We start from the raw sequence: 16,655 nt of genomic DNA, 5'->3' as shown, positions 1-16,655 counted from the left end.
ATAGCAGCTCTGCTGTGGGTGATCCTCTTGCAACTTCCTGTTGGGAAGGAGAATATCCCACAAGTAATGGATGATCCGTGGACTGGATACACCTAACAAGAGAAATGGAAATAGTGTTCTTTATATTTTATTGTGTACCTTCCTTAAACATCCAAACTTCCTTTATTGATTTACTAACTCCTAGAAGACATAAGGTTTATTCTTATTTAAATACCTATTGATTTAGACATAGAATAGATTATTTTTTAATGTGTTATGTATTATATATTAAACTTTTACGTAAGCAAACTATTTATTTTTTACTTAGAAAGATTTAGTAAGCTTGATTACAGAAGCTGTTGTATTGCTTTGGTATGAGGTTTGTTCGTACCCTGCATATTTTATTTTTGACATTTTATAATTTTTAATTATATCTGAGTATCATAATAATCAACAAACATTTGTAAGATGGTTGAGCTCTAAGAAAACTTGCCACAACCTCTAGTGTGGCTGTTAAAATTGTAGGTAAATTTAATGGATCTGTTGCTCTGATAATGTAATACATTTGGAAATAAATGTATTAGTATGTTCAACTAGAACATTAGGAGCATACATAATCATTGGGTAACTCACTGCTGTGGTTCATTCAACTTTAAAGGGTCATTGTATTGTAACATTGTATCTGCTGTATTTCCATTTATCAGTTTTAAATGCTGGAGTGTATCACTGTTTATAAATAACTAATTTACCTTTATTTTGACAGATAAAATAGCCTGTTTTGCCTTTTGCAACCACCACCTATAATGAAAATATGAAAGCTTTATTAAATTCTATGGAAAAACTATGTAGGCATCAAGCAGCAATCATGTTGCCATTGGGGGTGGAAGAGATCGGTAATACCATTTTCCATTTCAATTGCTCTCAATTAGAGTCCAGTGATCTAAACGCCAGATCAGACATGGTTTTTCTCGCCGACCCTTGCAGTGGCGGCCCTGGTAGAATTATCATAAAAAAGGGGCAGTCCTTGCAAGTGGCGAGATGTCTCCTATTGAAAGTAATGGAGTTCGCTGGAAAGGGACACTACGCTCCATAGAGAGAAGTTAGCAGTGAGCAGGGGGGGGGGGGGTTCACTTTAAAAAGGAAATACTGCAGCTAAAATAAAGCAAACTGCTTTCTGCACATAGCAGCTTACAATCTCCTATATTTTAAATGCATGTGTTTTTCTATTAGGGTTATAGTATTATTATTATTATTATCGGTTGTTTGTAGAGCGACAACAGATTCCACAGTGCAATAAACAAAGGCGGTATTCAAGGTTGCATTTATAGGGATCAAATGGGTAGAGGGCCCTGCCGAGAGTCGCGCTGTTGTTGTCAGCTCTTATGAAGGTGACCTGCAAACAGTTGGACTCTTAGGCTTACCTGCTAAGGGGGTTCATGGCAGATAGCAATGAAGAAGAGGAACAGGTATTAGGAAAGGTTAGTGTAGGTTGTAAGCATCCCTGAATAGTAGAGTCTTTAGGGAGCACTTGAAGCTTTCAAAACTAGGGGAGAGTCTTGTGGAGCGAGGCAGAGAGTTCCACAAGATGGGAGCCAGTCTGGAGAAGTCCTGTAAACGGGAATGTGAGGAGGAGAGTAGGAGGTTATGAGCAGAGCAAAGGGGACGGGAGGGAGAGTATCTGGAGACAAGCGGGTCAATTTATTAAGCTCCGTATGGACCTTTATGCTCTGCTGCTCCATAACTTGTCCGCCTGCTCTGAGGCGGTGGACAGAAATCAATCCGATCTAATAAGATTTGGGTTGATTGACACCCCCTGCTAGCGGCAAATAGGCAGCGAATCTGCAGGGGGCGGTATTGCACCAGCAGTTCACAAGAACTGCTGGTGCAATGATAAATGCCGACAGTGTATGCTATCTGCATTTATCGATGTGCAGCGGACATGATACGCTACATTGTATCATGTCCGTCCACACTATAAGAAATATACCCCAAGGTCTGAGATATAGGGGGGAGCAGTGCAGTTGAGGACTTTGTATGTAAATATTTTGAGAAAAGCTCGCCACCTTTCAGTTTGCAAAAAAAACTGTGAGATCTGTAGTGTGAACATTTTTACAGAATTATGCTGGGATTAGAGAGAAAATATTATATATGCAAATAGAACGCACATTTTACGAAAAAACAGCAGTTACACTTTGTATTTCTGTTTTTTTGTGTGTATTCAGTGTAATTAAATTACAATTAAGATTTGTATATTTAATACGATTTATTCTTGTGTAATTTACATAAAAAGTTTACGTTTTTGATAAAATACAATTTTTAGTGAAGAATTTAGTTACCATTTTTGATGCACCTTAACAATACAATTTTTTTTCCTGCATATTTTTGTGTGAATTGTTAAATTTTTTGTTTTGTAAGATTTTTAAAACGTAAATTTTATTGCGCACTTTTGTAATGTATGCTTCTCCTCCCCATACGAAAATGCAGTATACGCCACTTAGCGAGACACACTTGTATTCTTTAATAATCTGGCTAGCCTAGAGACCTTTAGATCATCGTGCCCTTCTTATTGGCCATTGTGTCAAGACTGAAAGATAAGATAAGAAGGCCTTAATGTATAGAGAGATAGAATTAGCTGCAGGTTAAGCAAATTTACATGGACTCATTACTAAGAATAATGGATTAAGGCTTTAATAAGCAAAATAGCTATTTCATACAAAAATAATCGTAACTGAGCCATTTCCCATAAATTTTATACTCAGCAACAACTTTAACAAGTCATTGGGAACATATTAAAGGGAAACAATGTACCTTTAATGATATGTGTGGGAATGTTTGTAAATATACCACACACAAAAACAGGGGAGTCAGCATAAGTAGTTGCTTATATATGTAGTATAATCCACAAAAGTTAGAAGTGAGAAATTAAAGGGACACTGAACCCAAATGTTTTCTTTCGTGATTCAGATAGAGCATGCAATTTCAAGCAACTTTCTAATTTACTCCTATTATCAAGTTTTCTTCGTTCCCTTGCTATCTTTATTTGAAAAAGAAGGCATCTAAGCTTTTTTTTGGTTGAGTACTCTGGACAACACTTTTTTATTGGTGGATGAATTTATCCACCAATCAGCAAGGACAACCCAGGTTGTTCACCAAAAATGAGCCGGCATCTAAACATTCTTGCATTTCAAATAAAGATACCAATAGAATGAAGAAAATTTGATAATAGGAGTAAATTAGAAAGTTGGTTTTAAATTCCATGCTCTATCTGAATCACGAAAGAAAAAAATTTGGGTTCAGTGTCCCTTTAAATTCTAGAGACCTTGGTTCCTAAGTCATTGGATTTGTCCAGCCCTGAAGTAGATATTCTCAATATTTTTGTTAATGAACCTTTGTTTTCCTACCTGTGAACAGATTTACAGATACAGAAGTTCCTAAAAATGTAGGAACAGAGATTTTGACAGCAGATAAGAACCATAGGCCCAACAAGTCTGACCATATTTCCTATAAAGTGTAAGCTTAATCAGTTTGTATGATATTAGCCCGAACCTACTACCATTAAACCTGAGATCATGACCTCTTACTCTGGTATTGCTCTTTTTGTGAAAATTCTTTCAACCTTAGTTTTATTATTTGTTATAATAAATATCGCCTAGATTACGAGTTTTGCATTATGAGCGGCTCGGTAATAATTTGCAAGTTATTGTCACCGCTCACCTCCCTATAGCGCTGCTATTACAGGTTTGCAAAAACCCGGCGTTAGCAGGCAATATGGCAGCGTTGAGCTCTGTACTGCACACAAATACCAGCCCTGCTTTGAGCTGGTTTTACGTGCTCGTGCACGATTTCCCCATAGACATCAATGGGGAGAGCCAGCTAAAAAAAAGCCTAACACCTGCAATAAAGGAGTGTAAAGCTCTGTAACGCAGCCCCATTGATTCCTATCAGGAAAGAAAAGTTATGTTTACACCTAACACCCTAACATAAACCCAGAGTCTAAACACCCCTAATCTGCCGCCCCCGACATCGCCGACACCTACATTACACTTATTAACCCCTAATCTGCCTCCCCGACATTGCCGCCACCTACATTACACTTATTAACCCCTAATCTGCCGCCCCCAATGTCGCTGCCACCTACCTACACTTATTAACTCCTAATCTGCTGCCCCAATGTCGTTGCTACCTACATTACACTTATTAACCCCTAATCTGCTGCCCCAACGTCGCCGCCACTATACTAAAGTTATTAAAACCTAACCCTAAGTCTAACCCTAACCCTAACGTAACCCTAACCCCACTAACTTTAACAGAACCCTAACCCCTTACAAGTATTATTGAAGCTTTGCATCTTCACACTGGGTGCCGCCATCTTCGATCTTATATTTTTTATGCAGACATCCCAACTCTCCCGGAAAGTCCGGGAGTCTCCCGCATTAAAAAGGCTGCTCCCTGACACCTGCAAATGAAACACAATCTCCCGGAAATAGCGGTGCCAGAGAAAATCAAATGTGTGCCTGCACTTTTCATTTCTACCTCTAGGTGTCACTGTTCCATTATAGCTCAATGTAAATAGTTACTGGTTTCCTCTCTAGACTTTTCACCCCCTTCCTGATCTCTACTCTAGTGCGGTGCGAGACAGCAGCAGACCTGATATATATAGGTGAGATGTACAGACTTCCATACCTCTATATTGTGCAGACTCCCATACCTCTATATTGTGCAGACTCCCATACCTCTATATTGTGCAGACTCCCATACCTCTATATTGTGCAGACTCCAATACCTCTATATTGTACAGACTCACATACCTCTATATTGTACAGATTCCCATTCTCTATAATGTGATATTTTCAACTATTTCATAATCAAAGCACTGAGGAATTCTGATTTGGGGTTGGGGGGGCTGCGGGGTACAATAGTCAGGTGGTACAGTGAGGTACTATAGTGAGGTACTACACAGAGGTGGTACAGTGAGGTACATTAGTGAGGTGGTACAGTGAGGTACTATAATGGGGTGGAACAGTGAGGTACTATAGTGAGGTGCTATACAGAAGTGGTACAGTGAGGTACTATAGTGAGGTGGTACATTGAGGTACTATAGTGAGGTGATACAGTGAGGTACTATAGTGAGGTGGTACAGTGAGGTACTATACAGAAGTGGTACAGTGAGGTACTATAGTTAGGTGGTACAGGGAGTTACTATAGTGAGGTGGTACAGTGAGGTACTATAGTGAGGTGGTTCAGTGAGGTACTATAGTGAGGTGGTACAGTGAGGTACTATAGGGAGGTGGTACAGTGAGGTACTATACAGAGGTGGTACAGTGAGGTACTATAGGGAGGTGGTACAGTGAGGTACTATACAGAGGTGGTACAGTGAGGTACTATAGGGAGGTGGTACAGTGAGGTACTATAGTGAGGTGGTACAGTGATGTACTACAGTGAGGTGGTACAGTGAGGTACTAAAGTGAGGTGGTACAGTGAGGTACTATAGTGAGGTGGTACAGTGAGGTACTATACAGAGGTGGTACAGTGAGGTACTATAGTGAGGTGGTACAGTGAGGTACTATACAGAGGTGGTACAGTGAGGTACTATACAGAGGTGGTACAGTGAGGTACTATAGTGAGGTGGTACAGTGAGGTACTATACAGAGGTGGTACAGTGAGGTACTATACAGAGGTGGTACAGTGAGGTACTATACAGAGGTGGTACAGTGAGGTACTATACAGAGGTGGTACAGTGAGGTACTATATAGAGGTGGTACAGCGAGGTACTATAGTGAGGTGGTACAGCGAGGTACTATAGTGAGGTGGTACAGTGAGGTACTATAGTGAGGTGGTACAGTGAGGTACATAGTGAGGTGGTACAGTGAGGTACTATAGTGAGGTGGTACAGTGAGGTACTATACAGAGGTGGTACAGTGAGGTACTATACAGAGGTGGTACAGTGAGGTACTATAGTGAGGTGGTACAGTGAGGTACTATAGTGAGGTGATACAGTGAGGTACATAGTGAGGTGGTACAGTGAGGTACTATAGTGAGGTGGTACAGTGAGGTACTATACAGAGGTGGTACAGTGAGGTACTATACAGAGATGGTACAGTGAGGTACTATATAGAGGTGGTACAGTGAGGTACTATACAGAGGTGGTACAGTGAGGTACTATACAGAGGTGGTACAGTGAGGTACTATACAGAGGTGGTACAGTGAGGTACTATACAGAGGTGGTACAGTTAGGTACTATATAGAGGTGGTACAGTGAGGTACTATACAGAGGTGGTACAGTTAGGTACTATATAGAGGTGGTACAGTGAGGTACTATACAGAGGTGGTACAGTGAGGTACTATACAGAGGTGGTACAGTGAGGTACTATACAGAGGTGGTACAGTGAGGTACTATATAGAGGTGGTACAGCGAGGTACTATAGTGAGGTTGGCATGCAGTGAGGTACTATAATGAGGTGGTACAGTGAGGTACTATACAGAGGTGGTACAGTGAGGTACTATACAGAGGTGGTACAGTGAGGTACTATACAGAGGTGGTACAGTTAGGTACTATATAGAGGTGGTACAGTGAGGTACTATACAGAGGTGGTACAGTTAGGTACTATATAGAGGTGGTACAGTGAGGTACTATAGTGAGGCTGGCATGCAGTGAGGTACTATACAGAGGTGGTACAGTGAGGTACTATACAGAGGTGGTACAGTGAGGTACTATACAGAGGTGGTACAGTTAGGTACTATATAGAGGTGGTACAGTGAGGTACTATACAGAGGTGGTACAGTTAGGTACTATATAGAGGTGGTACAGTGAGGTACTATACAGAGGTGGTACAGTTAGGTACTATATAGAGGTGGTACAGTGAGGTACTATAATGAGGTTGGCATGCAGTGAGGTACTATAATGAGGTGGTACAGTAAGGTACTATACAGAGGTGGTACAGTGAGGTACTATACAGAGGTGGTACAGTGAGGTACTATACAGAGGTGGTACAGTGAGGTACTATACAGAGGTGGTACAGTGAGGTACTATACAGAGGTGGTACAGTTAGGTACTATATAGAGGTGGTACAGTGAGGTACTATACAGAGGTAGTACAGTTAGGTACTATATAGAGGTGGTACAGTGAGGTACTATACAGAGGTGGTACAGTGAGGTACTATACAGAGGTGGTACAGTGAGGTACTATACAGAGGTGGTACAGTGAGGTACTATACAGAGGTGGTACAGTGAGGTACTATACAGAGGTGGTACAGTGAGGTACTATACAGAGGTGGTATAGTGAGGTACTATAGTGAGGTGATACATTGAGGTACATAGTGAGGTGGTACAGTGAGGTACTATAGTGAGGTGGTACAGTGAGGTACTATACAGAGGTGGTACAGTGAGGTACTATACAGACGTGGTACAGTGAGGTACTATACAGAGGTGGTACAGTGAGGTACTATACAGAGATGGTACAGTGAGGTACTATACAGAGGTGGTACAGTGAGGTACTATACAGAGGTGGTACAGTGAGGTACTATACAGAGGTGGTACAGTGAGGTACTATACAGATGTGGTACAGTGAGGTACTATACAGAGGTGGTACAGTGAGGTACTATACAGAGGTGATACAGTGAGGTACTATAGTGAGGTGGTACAGTGAGGTACTATACAGAGGTGGTACAGTGAGGTACTATACAGAGGTGGTACAGTGAGGTACTATATAGAGGTGGTACAGCGAGGTACTATACAGAGGTGGTACAGTGAGGTACTATACAGAGGTGATACAGTGAGGTACTATATAGAGGTGGTACAGTGAGGTACTATACAGAGGTGGTACAGTGAGGTACTATACAGAGGTGGTACAGTGAGGTACTATACAGAGGTGGTACAGTGAGGTACTATACAGAGGTGGTACAGTGAGGTACTATATAGAGGTGGTACAGCGAGGTACTATAGTGAGGTGGTACAGTGAGGTACTATACAGAGGTGGTACAGTGAGGTACTATACAGAGGTGGTACAGTGAGGTACTATACAGAGGTGGTACAGCGAGGTACTATAGTGAGGTTGGCATGCAGTGAGGTAGTATACAGTGAGGTACATAGTGAGGTGATACAGTGAGGTACTATAATGAGGTGGTACAGTGAGGTACTATAGTGAGGTGGTACAGTGAGGTACTATAGTGAGGTGATACAGGGAGGTACTATAGTGAGGTGGTACAGTGAGGTACTATAGTGAGGTGGTACAGTGAGGTACTATAGTGAGGTGATACAGGGAGGTACTATACAGAGGTGGTACAGTGAGGTACTATACAGAGGTGGTACAGTGAGGTACTATAGTGAGGTGGTACAGTGAGGTACTATACAGAGGTGGTACAGTGAGGTACTATACAGAGGTGGTACAGTGAGGTACTATACAGAGGTGGTACAGTGAGGTACTATATAGAGTTGGTACAGCGAGGTACTATAGTGAGGTGGTACAGCGAGGTACTATAGTGAGGTGGTACAGCGAGGTACTATAGTGAGGTGGTACAGTGAGGTACATAGTGAGGTGGTACAGTGAGGTACTATAGTGAGGTGGTACAGTGAGGTACTATACAGAGGTGGTACAGTGAGGTACTATAGTGAGGTGATACAGAGAGGTACATAGTGAGGTGGTACAGTGAGGTACTATAGTGAGGTGGTACAGTGAGGTACTATACAGAGGTGGTACAGTGAGGTACTATAGTGAGGTGGTACAGTGAGGTACTATACAGAGGTGGTACAGTGAGGTACTATAGTGAGGTGATACAGTGAGGTACATAGTGAGCTGGTACAGTGAGGTACTATAGTGAGGTGGTACAGTGAGGTACTATACAGAGGTGGTACAGTGAGGTACTATACAGAGATGGTACAGTGAGGTACTATATAGAGGTGGTACAGTGAGGTACTATACAGAGGTGGTACAGTGAGGTACTATACAGAGGTGGTACAGTGAGGTACTATACAGAGGTGGTACAGTTAGGTACTATATAGAGGTGGTACAGTGAGGTACTATACAGAGGTGGTACAGTTAGGTACTATATAGAGGTGGTACAGTGAGGTACTATACAGAGGTGGTACAGTGAGGTACTATAGTGAGGTGGTACAGTGAGGTACTATAGTGAGGTGGTACAGTGAGGTACTATACAGACGTGGTACAGTGAGGTACTATACAGACGTGGTACAGTGAGGTACTATATAGAGGTGGTACAGCGAGGTACTATAGTGAGGTTGGCATGCAGTGAGGTACTATAATGAGGTGGTACAGTGAGGTACTATACAGAGGTGGTACAGTGAGGTACTATACAGAGGTGGTACAGTGAGGTACTATAGTGAGGTGGTACAGTGAGGTACTATAGTGAGATGGTACAGTGAGGTACTATAGTGAGGTGATACAGGGAGGTACTATAGTGAGGTGGTACAGTGAGGTACTATAGTGAGGTGGTACAGTGAGGTACTATAGTGAGGTGATACAGGGAGGTACTATACAGAGGTGGTACAGTGAGGTACTATACAGAGGTGGTACAGTGAGGTACTATAGTGAGGTGGTACAGTGAGGTACTATACAGAGGTGGTACAGTGAGGTACTATACAGAGGTGGTACAGTGAGGTACTATATAGAGGTGGTACAGCGAGGTACTATAGTGAGGTGGTACAGCGAGGTACTATAGTGAGGTGGTACAGCGAGGTACTATAGTGAGGTGGTACAGTGAGGTACATAGTGAGGTGGTACAGTGAGGTACTATACAGAGGTGGTACAGTGAGGTACTATATAGAGGTGGTACAGTGAGGTACTATAGTGAGGTGGTACAGCGAGGTACTATAGTGAGGTGGTACAGCGAGGTACTATAGTGAGGTGGTACAGTGAGGTACATAGTGAGGTGGTACAGTGAGGTACTATAGTGAGGTGGTACAGTGAGGTACTATACAGAGGTGGTACAGTGAGGTACTATACAGAGGTGGTACAGCGAGGTACTATAGTGAGTTTGGCATGCAGTGAGGTAGTATAGTGAGGGGCGTGGGGGCACCTCCCTGAAATTAGTTTTTGCAGGTTGAGATGTCTGCTTATGTAACATTTAAACTGTGCAAAAAAAATTGCAAAAATGAAATTCTTCTGCTTTCTATTATGTGAGCTTAACTAAAGTGAAAGGTACAGCTGTCAAAAAGCCAGTAACATCACAAATCTGTGACAGTGCACTGCTTCTGTCACATGATGCAACCATACATGTGCTTCAAGATAGCGGTGCCCAGTATAAAATGCAGAGCTTTACCAACTGGATTCTGTAATAAGAGAATGGCTTTAAAGAGAGCTGCAGAGACAGTAGGAAAACAACATGGTGAGTAGTAACTATGCTACTGTCGTTGTACTCAGCTGTTTAAAGTCCCTTTAAATGTCTACTGCAAATATTCTTAAAAGTAGATCACCTATGTCTATATAGTAGCTTTGAACTTACGTTCATGCCCCTTTAACTGCTGCTTGGTTAGCAAGCTGCTAATAAAAGTTCATTGTATTCAAATAACCTTCAGGAAAATCTTTTGAAATAGACTGGACTCTCCCACTCACACTGGGATGTTGATTTCCTCTGTTGCCGCTTGTTTACAAAGCTTTTCTATAACCAATATTGCAGTACTGGAATTCTCATTATAAGTGGCTTGTTCAGCAGACAAAAACTATTTGTAAACAATTTAATAAACTCCAACATGTTAAATGGATTATTGAGAACACATTAAAGACTAGATAAGTTTACAGTATGATGTCCCTTTAATAAAACAATGAATATTTTGTAAATAATTTGCTACATTTTCATTTTTTTCAACAGGGGGCACAAGGATAAAATTTTTGTTGTGAAATGTAACCCACACCATATTGATAAGCTGGTTACGGTTGGAATTAAGCACATCAAATTTTGGCAGCAAACAGGTAGATATTCAATTAATTCTGTCTCTTATTTATAAGTGCTATGATTTGTATTTCAAAACTGATGCCCACTGTCCATGTTTTACAAATAACAATACACAAATACATTTTTAATAGGAAAAGAAAAATGTTTTTGTCTTGGAGATTTATGTACAGGTTAGTTGTAGTTAGATACATATGTGGTTTCTTTTATGACTTCCATCACTACTGTAGAATACTATCTAAATATAATGCTTTGTAAATGCAGAGTTTGAAATATGTAAAAATCATTCTAAGGGGCATATTTATGTAAGTGCGAGCGGACATGTAGTGTATCATGTCTGCTGCACATCGATAAATGCCAACAGCATACGCCTCAGAGCAGGCGGACAAGTTATGGAACCGCTGCTTTATAACTTCGGTTTCCGGTGAGCCTGAAGGCTCGCCGGAAACAAGGGGCATCAGGCTCCATTCGGATCTTGATAATTCGGCCCCTAAGTGGTAAAAAAAGGACAATGGGCTAGATTAGGAGTAAGCTTTTTGCACGCATCGGGTAGTGCTTGTATTACAAGTTGAAAGGAAAAAGTTTTCACTCGAGCGCTAACCTGGCTCACACAAAATTACGAACTTTGATTATCGCGACTGCATTAACGTATTTCCTCATAGACTTCAATGGAGCAGAAAAAGTGGAAAAAACAACACCCTACTCACGTGCAAACCTGATCGCATTTTCTCAAGTGTGCTAAACTGACATGGAATTATATTTCACATTCCAATGTTCTTTACATAGCATAATATGTTCTATTTGTTCTTAAATAGATATTTCTATACATATGATGTTTTTTTGGTAAAATATTTATCTATTATATATAATTATATTTAGGTATAGATATATACAGATATATAAAGTAATATCTATTTAAAAATACATAGAACATATTCCCCTATGTGAAGAACATTGGAATGCAAAATATTTACAGTAAATACACAGTTTAACACTTTATAAAATATGAATATTGCATAAATATGATTTTACATGTTTTCAGCTATTTAAAGGGACATGATACACAAATGTTGAAGCACTTGAAACTGATGCAGCATAGCTGTAAAAACCTAACTATAAAATATCACCTAAACATCTCTATATAAAAAAGGAAGATATTTACCTCAAAATTTCCTAAATATTCACTTCCCACTTTAAATAGACTTAAGGGGTAGATTTATCAAAGCCATTCTCCTTTAATTCCGTCCAAAATAGCGCATACAAACTGATCGTCATATTCATCAAAGCACTCTGCGCCTATAATTGCGCAAATCTGAAAGAAACTTCTTCGCACTCCACTTGCATTCGCCTAGGCGCAGCAACAATATACATTAGTAATAGGCGTTATTTAACAGCCCGACCTACAAATACGCCCAGTTTCTTATTTGTCATTGCTTTGCGCCAATAGGGAACTGAAATTTCGGCTTCAATTGCGTGTTGTATATTTCGCCATACAGACTGAGGCGAACACCATTATAATACATGCTTTTACATCTTGTGATGCAGTACTTTCTTCTTTTAACTAATTTTTCAAAGGCTCAGCACCAAGAAGAGACTGTTATTGCCAGAAATTTGCGCTTCCACAGGCGCATATGGGTACCAACAGTTATATACTGTATATATATCAATATATTGATGTATTTATTTTCTCTTGTAAGGTGTATCCAGTCCACGGATCATCCATTACTTGTGGGATATTCTCCTTCCCAACAGGAAGTTGCAAGAGGATCACCCACAGCAGAGCTGCTATATAGCTCCTCCCCTAACTGCCATATCCAGTCATTCTCTTGCAAACTCTCAACATAGCTGGAGGTAGTAAGAGGAAAGTGGTGTAATATAGTTAGTTTTTTTCTTCAATCAAAAGTTTATTGTTTTTAAATGGTACCGGAGTTGTACTATTTTATCTCAGGCAGCATTTAGAAGAAGAATCTGCCTGCGTTTTTCTATGATCTTAGCAGAAGTAACTAAGATCCACTGCTGTTCTCACATATGTCTGAGGAGTGAGGTAACTTCAGAGGGAGAATGGCGTGCAGGTTATCCTGCAATAAGGTATGTGCAGTTTAAGTTTTTCTAGGGATGGAATTTGCTAGAAAAAAGCTGCTGATACCGGATTAATGTAAGTTAAGCCTAAATACAGTGATTTAATAGCGACTAGTATCAGGCTTGCTATCAGAGGTATATACTCTGATTAATGTGCAATATAAAACGTTTGCTGGCATGTTTAATCGTTTTTATATATGCTTTGGTGATAAAACTTATTGGGGCCTAGTTTTTTCCACATGGCTGGCTTGATTTTTGCCTAGAAACAGTTTCCTGAGGCTTTCCACTGTTGTAATATGAGTGGGAGGGGCCTATTTTAGCGCTTTTTTGCGCAGTTAAAATTACAGACAGAGACATTCAGCTTCCCTCAGCAGTCCCCTGCATGCTTTAGGACATCTCTGAAGGGCTCAAAAGGCTTCAAAAGTCATATATTGAGGAAGGTAAAGCCACAGTTTAGCTGTGGCAGTTGTTGTGACTGTTTAAAAAGCGTTTTTTTCAATTTGTTAATCCGTTTTTTGTATTAAAGGGTTAATCATCCATTTGCAAGTGGGTGCAATGCTCTGCTAACTTGTTATATACACTGTAAAAATTTCCTTAGTTTAACTGCCTTTTTTCACTGTTATTTCAAATTTTAGCAAAATTTGTTTCCCTTAAAGGCACAGTAACGTTTTTTATATTGCTTGTTTAACTTGATGTAAAGTGTTTTCCAAGCTTGCTAGTCTCATTGCTAGTCTGTATAAACATGTCTGACATAGAGGAAACTCCTTGTTCATTATGTTTAAAAGCCATGGTGGAACCCCATATGAGAATGTTTACTAAATGTATTGATTTCACTTTAAGCAATAAAAATCAGCTTTTATCTTTAAAAGAATTATCACCAGAGGATTCTGGCGAGGGGGAAGTTATGCCGACTAACTCTCCCCACGTGTCAGACCCTTTGACTCCCGCTCAAGGGACTCACGCTAAAATGGCGCCAAGTACATCAAAGACGCCCATAGCGATTACTTTGCAGGACATGGCGGCAATCATGGATAATACCCTGTCAGCAGTATTAGCCAGACTGCCTGAATTCAGAGGAAAGCGCGATAGCTCTGGGGTTAGATGTAGTACAGAGCGCGCAGATGCCTTAAGGCCCATGTCTGATACTGCGTCACAATATGCAGAAGCTGAGGAAGGAGAGCTTCAGTCTGTGGGTGACATTTCTGATTCGGGGAAACCTGATTCAGATATTTCTACTTTTAAATTTAAGCTTGAGAACCTCCGTGTATTGCTTGGGGAGGTGTTAGCTGCTCTGAATGACTGTGACACAATTGCAGTACCAGAGAAATTGTGTAGACTGGATAAATACTATGCAGTGCCGGTGTGTACTGATGTTTTTCCAATACCTAAAAGGTTTACAGAAATCATTAATAAGCAGTGGGATAGACCCGGTGTGCCGTTTTCCCCCCCTCCTATTTTTAGAAAAATGTTTCCAATAGACGCCACCACACGGGACTTATGGCAGACGGTCCCTAAGGTGGAGGGAGCATTTTATACTTTAGCAAAGCGTACCACTATCCCTGTCGAGGACAGTTGTGCTTTTTCAGATCCAATGGATAAAAAATTAGAAGGTTACCTTAAGAAAATGTTTATTCAACAAGGTTTTATCCTGCAGCCCCTTGCATGCATTGCGCCTGTCACTGCTGCTGCGGCGTTCTGGTTTGAGTCTCTGGAAGAGGCCTTTCAGACAGCTAATCCATTGACTGAAATACTTGACAAGCTTAGAACAATTAAGCTAGTTAATTCTTTTGTTTCTGATGCCATTGTTCATTTGACTAAACTAACGGCTAAGAATTCTGGATTCGCCATCCAGGCGCGTAGGCAAGACCTCCTAGTTATGGGAGTGATCTGTCCAGTTCCACAGTCGGAACAGGGATTTTATTTAAATCTGTTTGTGGTTCCCAAAAAAGAGGGAACCTTCAGACCCATTTTGGATCTAAAGATCTTAAACAAATTCCTCAGAGTTCCATCGTTCAAAATGGAAACTATTCGAACCATCCTACCTATGATCCAGGAGGGTCAGTACATGACCACAGTGGATTTGAAGGATGCTTACCTTCACATACCGATTCACAAAGATCATCATCGGTTCCTAAGGTTTGCCTTTCTGGACAGGCATTACCAATTTGTGGCTCTTCCCTTCGGGTTAGCTACAGCTCCAAGAATCTTTACAAAGGTTCTGGGATCTCTTCTGGCGGTCCTAAGACCGCGAGGTATATCAGTGGCCCCTTATCTGGACGACATCCTGATACAGGCGTCAAGCTTTCAGATTGCCAAGTCACATACGGACATAGTTCTGGCATTTCTCAGGTCACATGGGTGAAAGGTGAACGAGGAAAAGAGTTCTCTATCCCCACTCACAAGAGTCTCCTTCCTAGGGGCTCTGATAGATTATGTAAAAATTAAGATTTACCTGACAGAATCCAGGTTATCAAAGCTTCTAAAATCTTGCAGTGTTCTTCATTCTATTCCGCGCCCTTCGGTGGCTCAGTGTATGGAAGTAATCGGCTTGATGGTAGCGGCGATGGACATAGTGCCATTTGCGCGCCTACATCTCAGACCGCTGCAACTATGCATGCTCAGTCAGTGGAATGGGGATTACACAGATTTGTCCCCTCTGCTAAATCTGGATCAAGAGACCAGAGATTCTCTTCTCTGGTGGCTATCTCGGGTCCATCTGTCCAAAGGTATGACCTTTCGCAGGCCAGATTGGACAATTGTAACAACAGATGCCAGCCTTCTAGGTTGGGGTGCAGTCTGGAATTCCCTGAAGGCTCAGGGATCGTGGACTCAGGAGGAGAAACTCCTCCCAATAAATATTCTGGAGTTAAGAGCAATATTCAATGCTCTTCTAGCTTGGCCTCAGTTAGCAACCCTGAGGTTCATCAGATTTCAGTCGGACAACATCACGACTGTGGCTTACATCAACCATCAAGGGGGAACCAGGAGTTCCCTAGCGATGTTAGAAGTCTCCAAGATAATTCGCTGGGCAGAGACTCACACTTGCCACCTATCAGCAATCTTTTCTAAGTCGTCAGACTTTTCATCTGGGGGAGTGGGAACTCCATCCGGAGGTGTTTGCTCAATTGGTTCATCGTTGGGGCAAACCAGAACTGGATCTCATGGCGTCTCGCCAGATCGCCAAGCTTCATTGTTACGGATCCAGGTCCAGGGACCCAGAAGCGGCACTGATAGATGCTCTAGCAGCGCCTTGGTTCTTCAACCTGGCTTATGTGTTTCCACCATTTCCTCTGCTCCCTCGACTGATTGCCAAAATAAAACAGGAGAGAGCATTGGTAATCTTGATAGCGCCTGCGTGGCCACGCAGGACCTGGTATGCAGACCTAGTGGACATGTCATCCTTTCCACCATGGACCCTGCCTCTGAGACAAGACCTTCTACTACAAGGTCCTTTCAATCATCCAAATCTAATTTCTCTGAGACTGACTGCATGGAGATTGAACGCTTGATTTTATCAAAGCGTGGCTTCTCCGAGTCAGTCATTGATACCCTTATACAGGCACGAAAGCCTGTCACCAGGAAAATCTACCATAAGATATGGCGTAAATACCTTTATTGGTGTGAATCCAAGAATTACTCATGGAGTAAGGTTAGGATTCCTAGGATATTGTCCTTTCTCCAAGAGGGTTTGGA

General features: G+C 41.3%; 1 protein-coding gene across 1 annotated transcript in view; it reads left to right on the top strand.

Annotated features, from left to right (window-relative positions):
• EML6 (EMAP like 6) overlaps positions 1-16,655 on the top strand; it is a 540,560-nt gene that overhangs the window by 238,419 nt on the left and 285,486 nt on the right. Inside the window, exon 17 of the mRNA XM_053712691.1 lies at positions 10,803-10,903. Within this exon, the coding sequence (XP_053568666.1) occupies positions 10,803-10,903 (101 nt within the window). The remainder of the gene's footprint in view (positions 1-10,802; positions 10,904-16,655) is intronic.

The sequence above is a fragment of the Bombina bombina genome, chromosome 4 (assembly GCF_027579735.1).
Source record: "Bombina bombina isolate aBomBom1 chromosome 4, aBomBom1.pri, whole genome shotgun sequence".
Taxonomy (NCBI): Eukaryota; Metazoa; Chordata; class Amphibia; order Anura; family Bombinatoridae; genus Bombina; species Bombina bombina.
The sequence above is the reverse complement of the archived record's forward strand: the minus strand, read 5'-3'. Positions and strand labels throughout refer to the sequence as shown.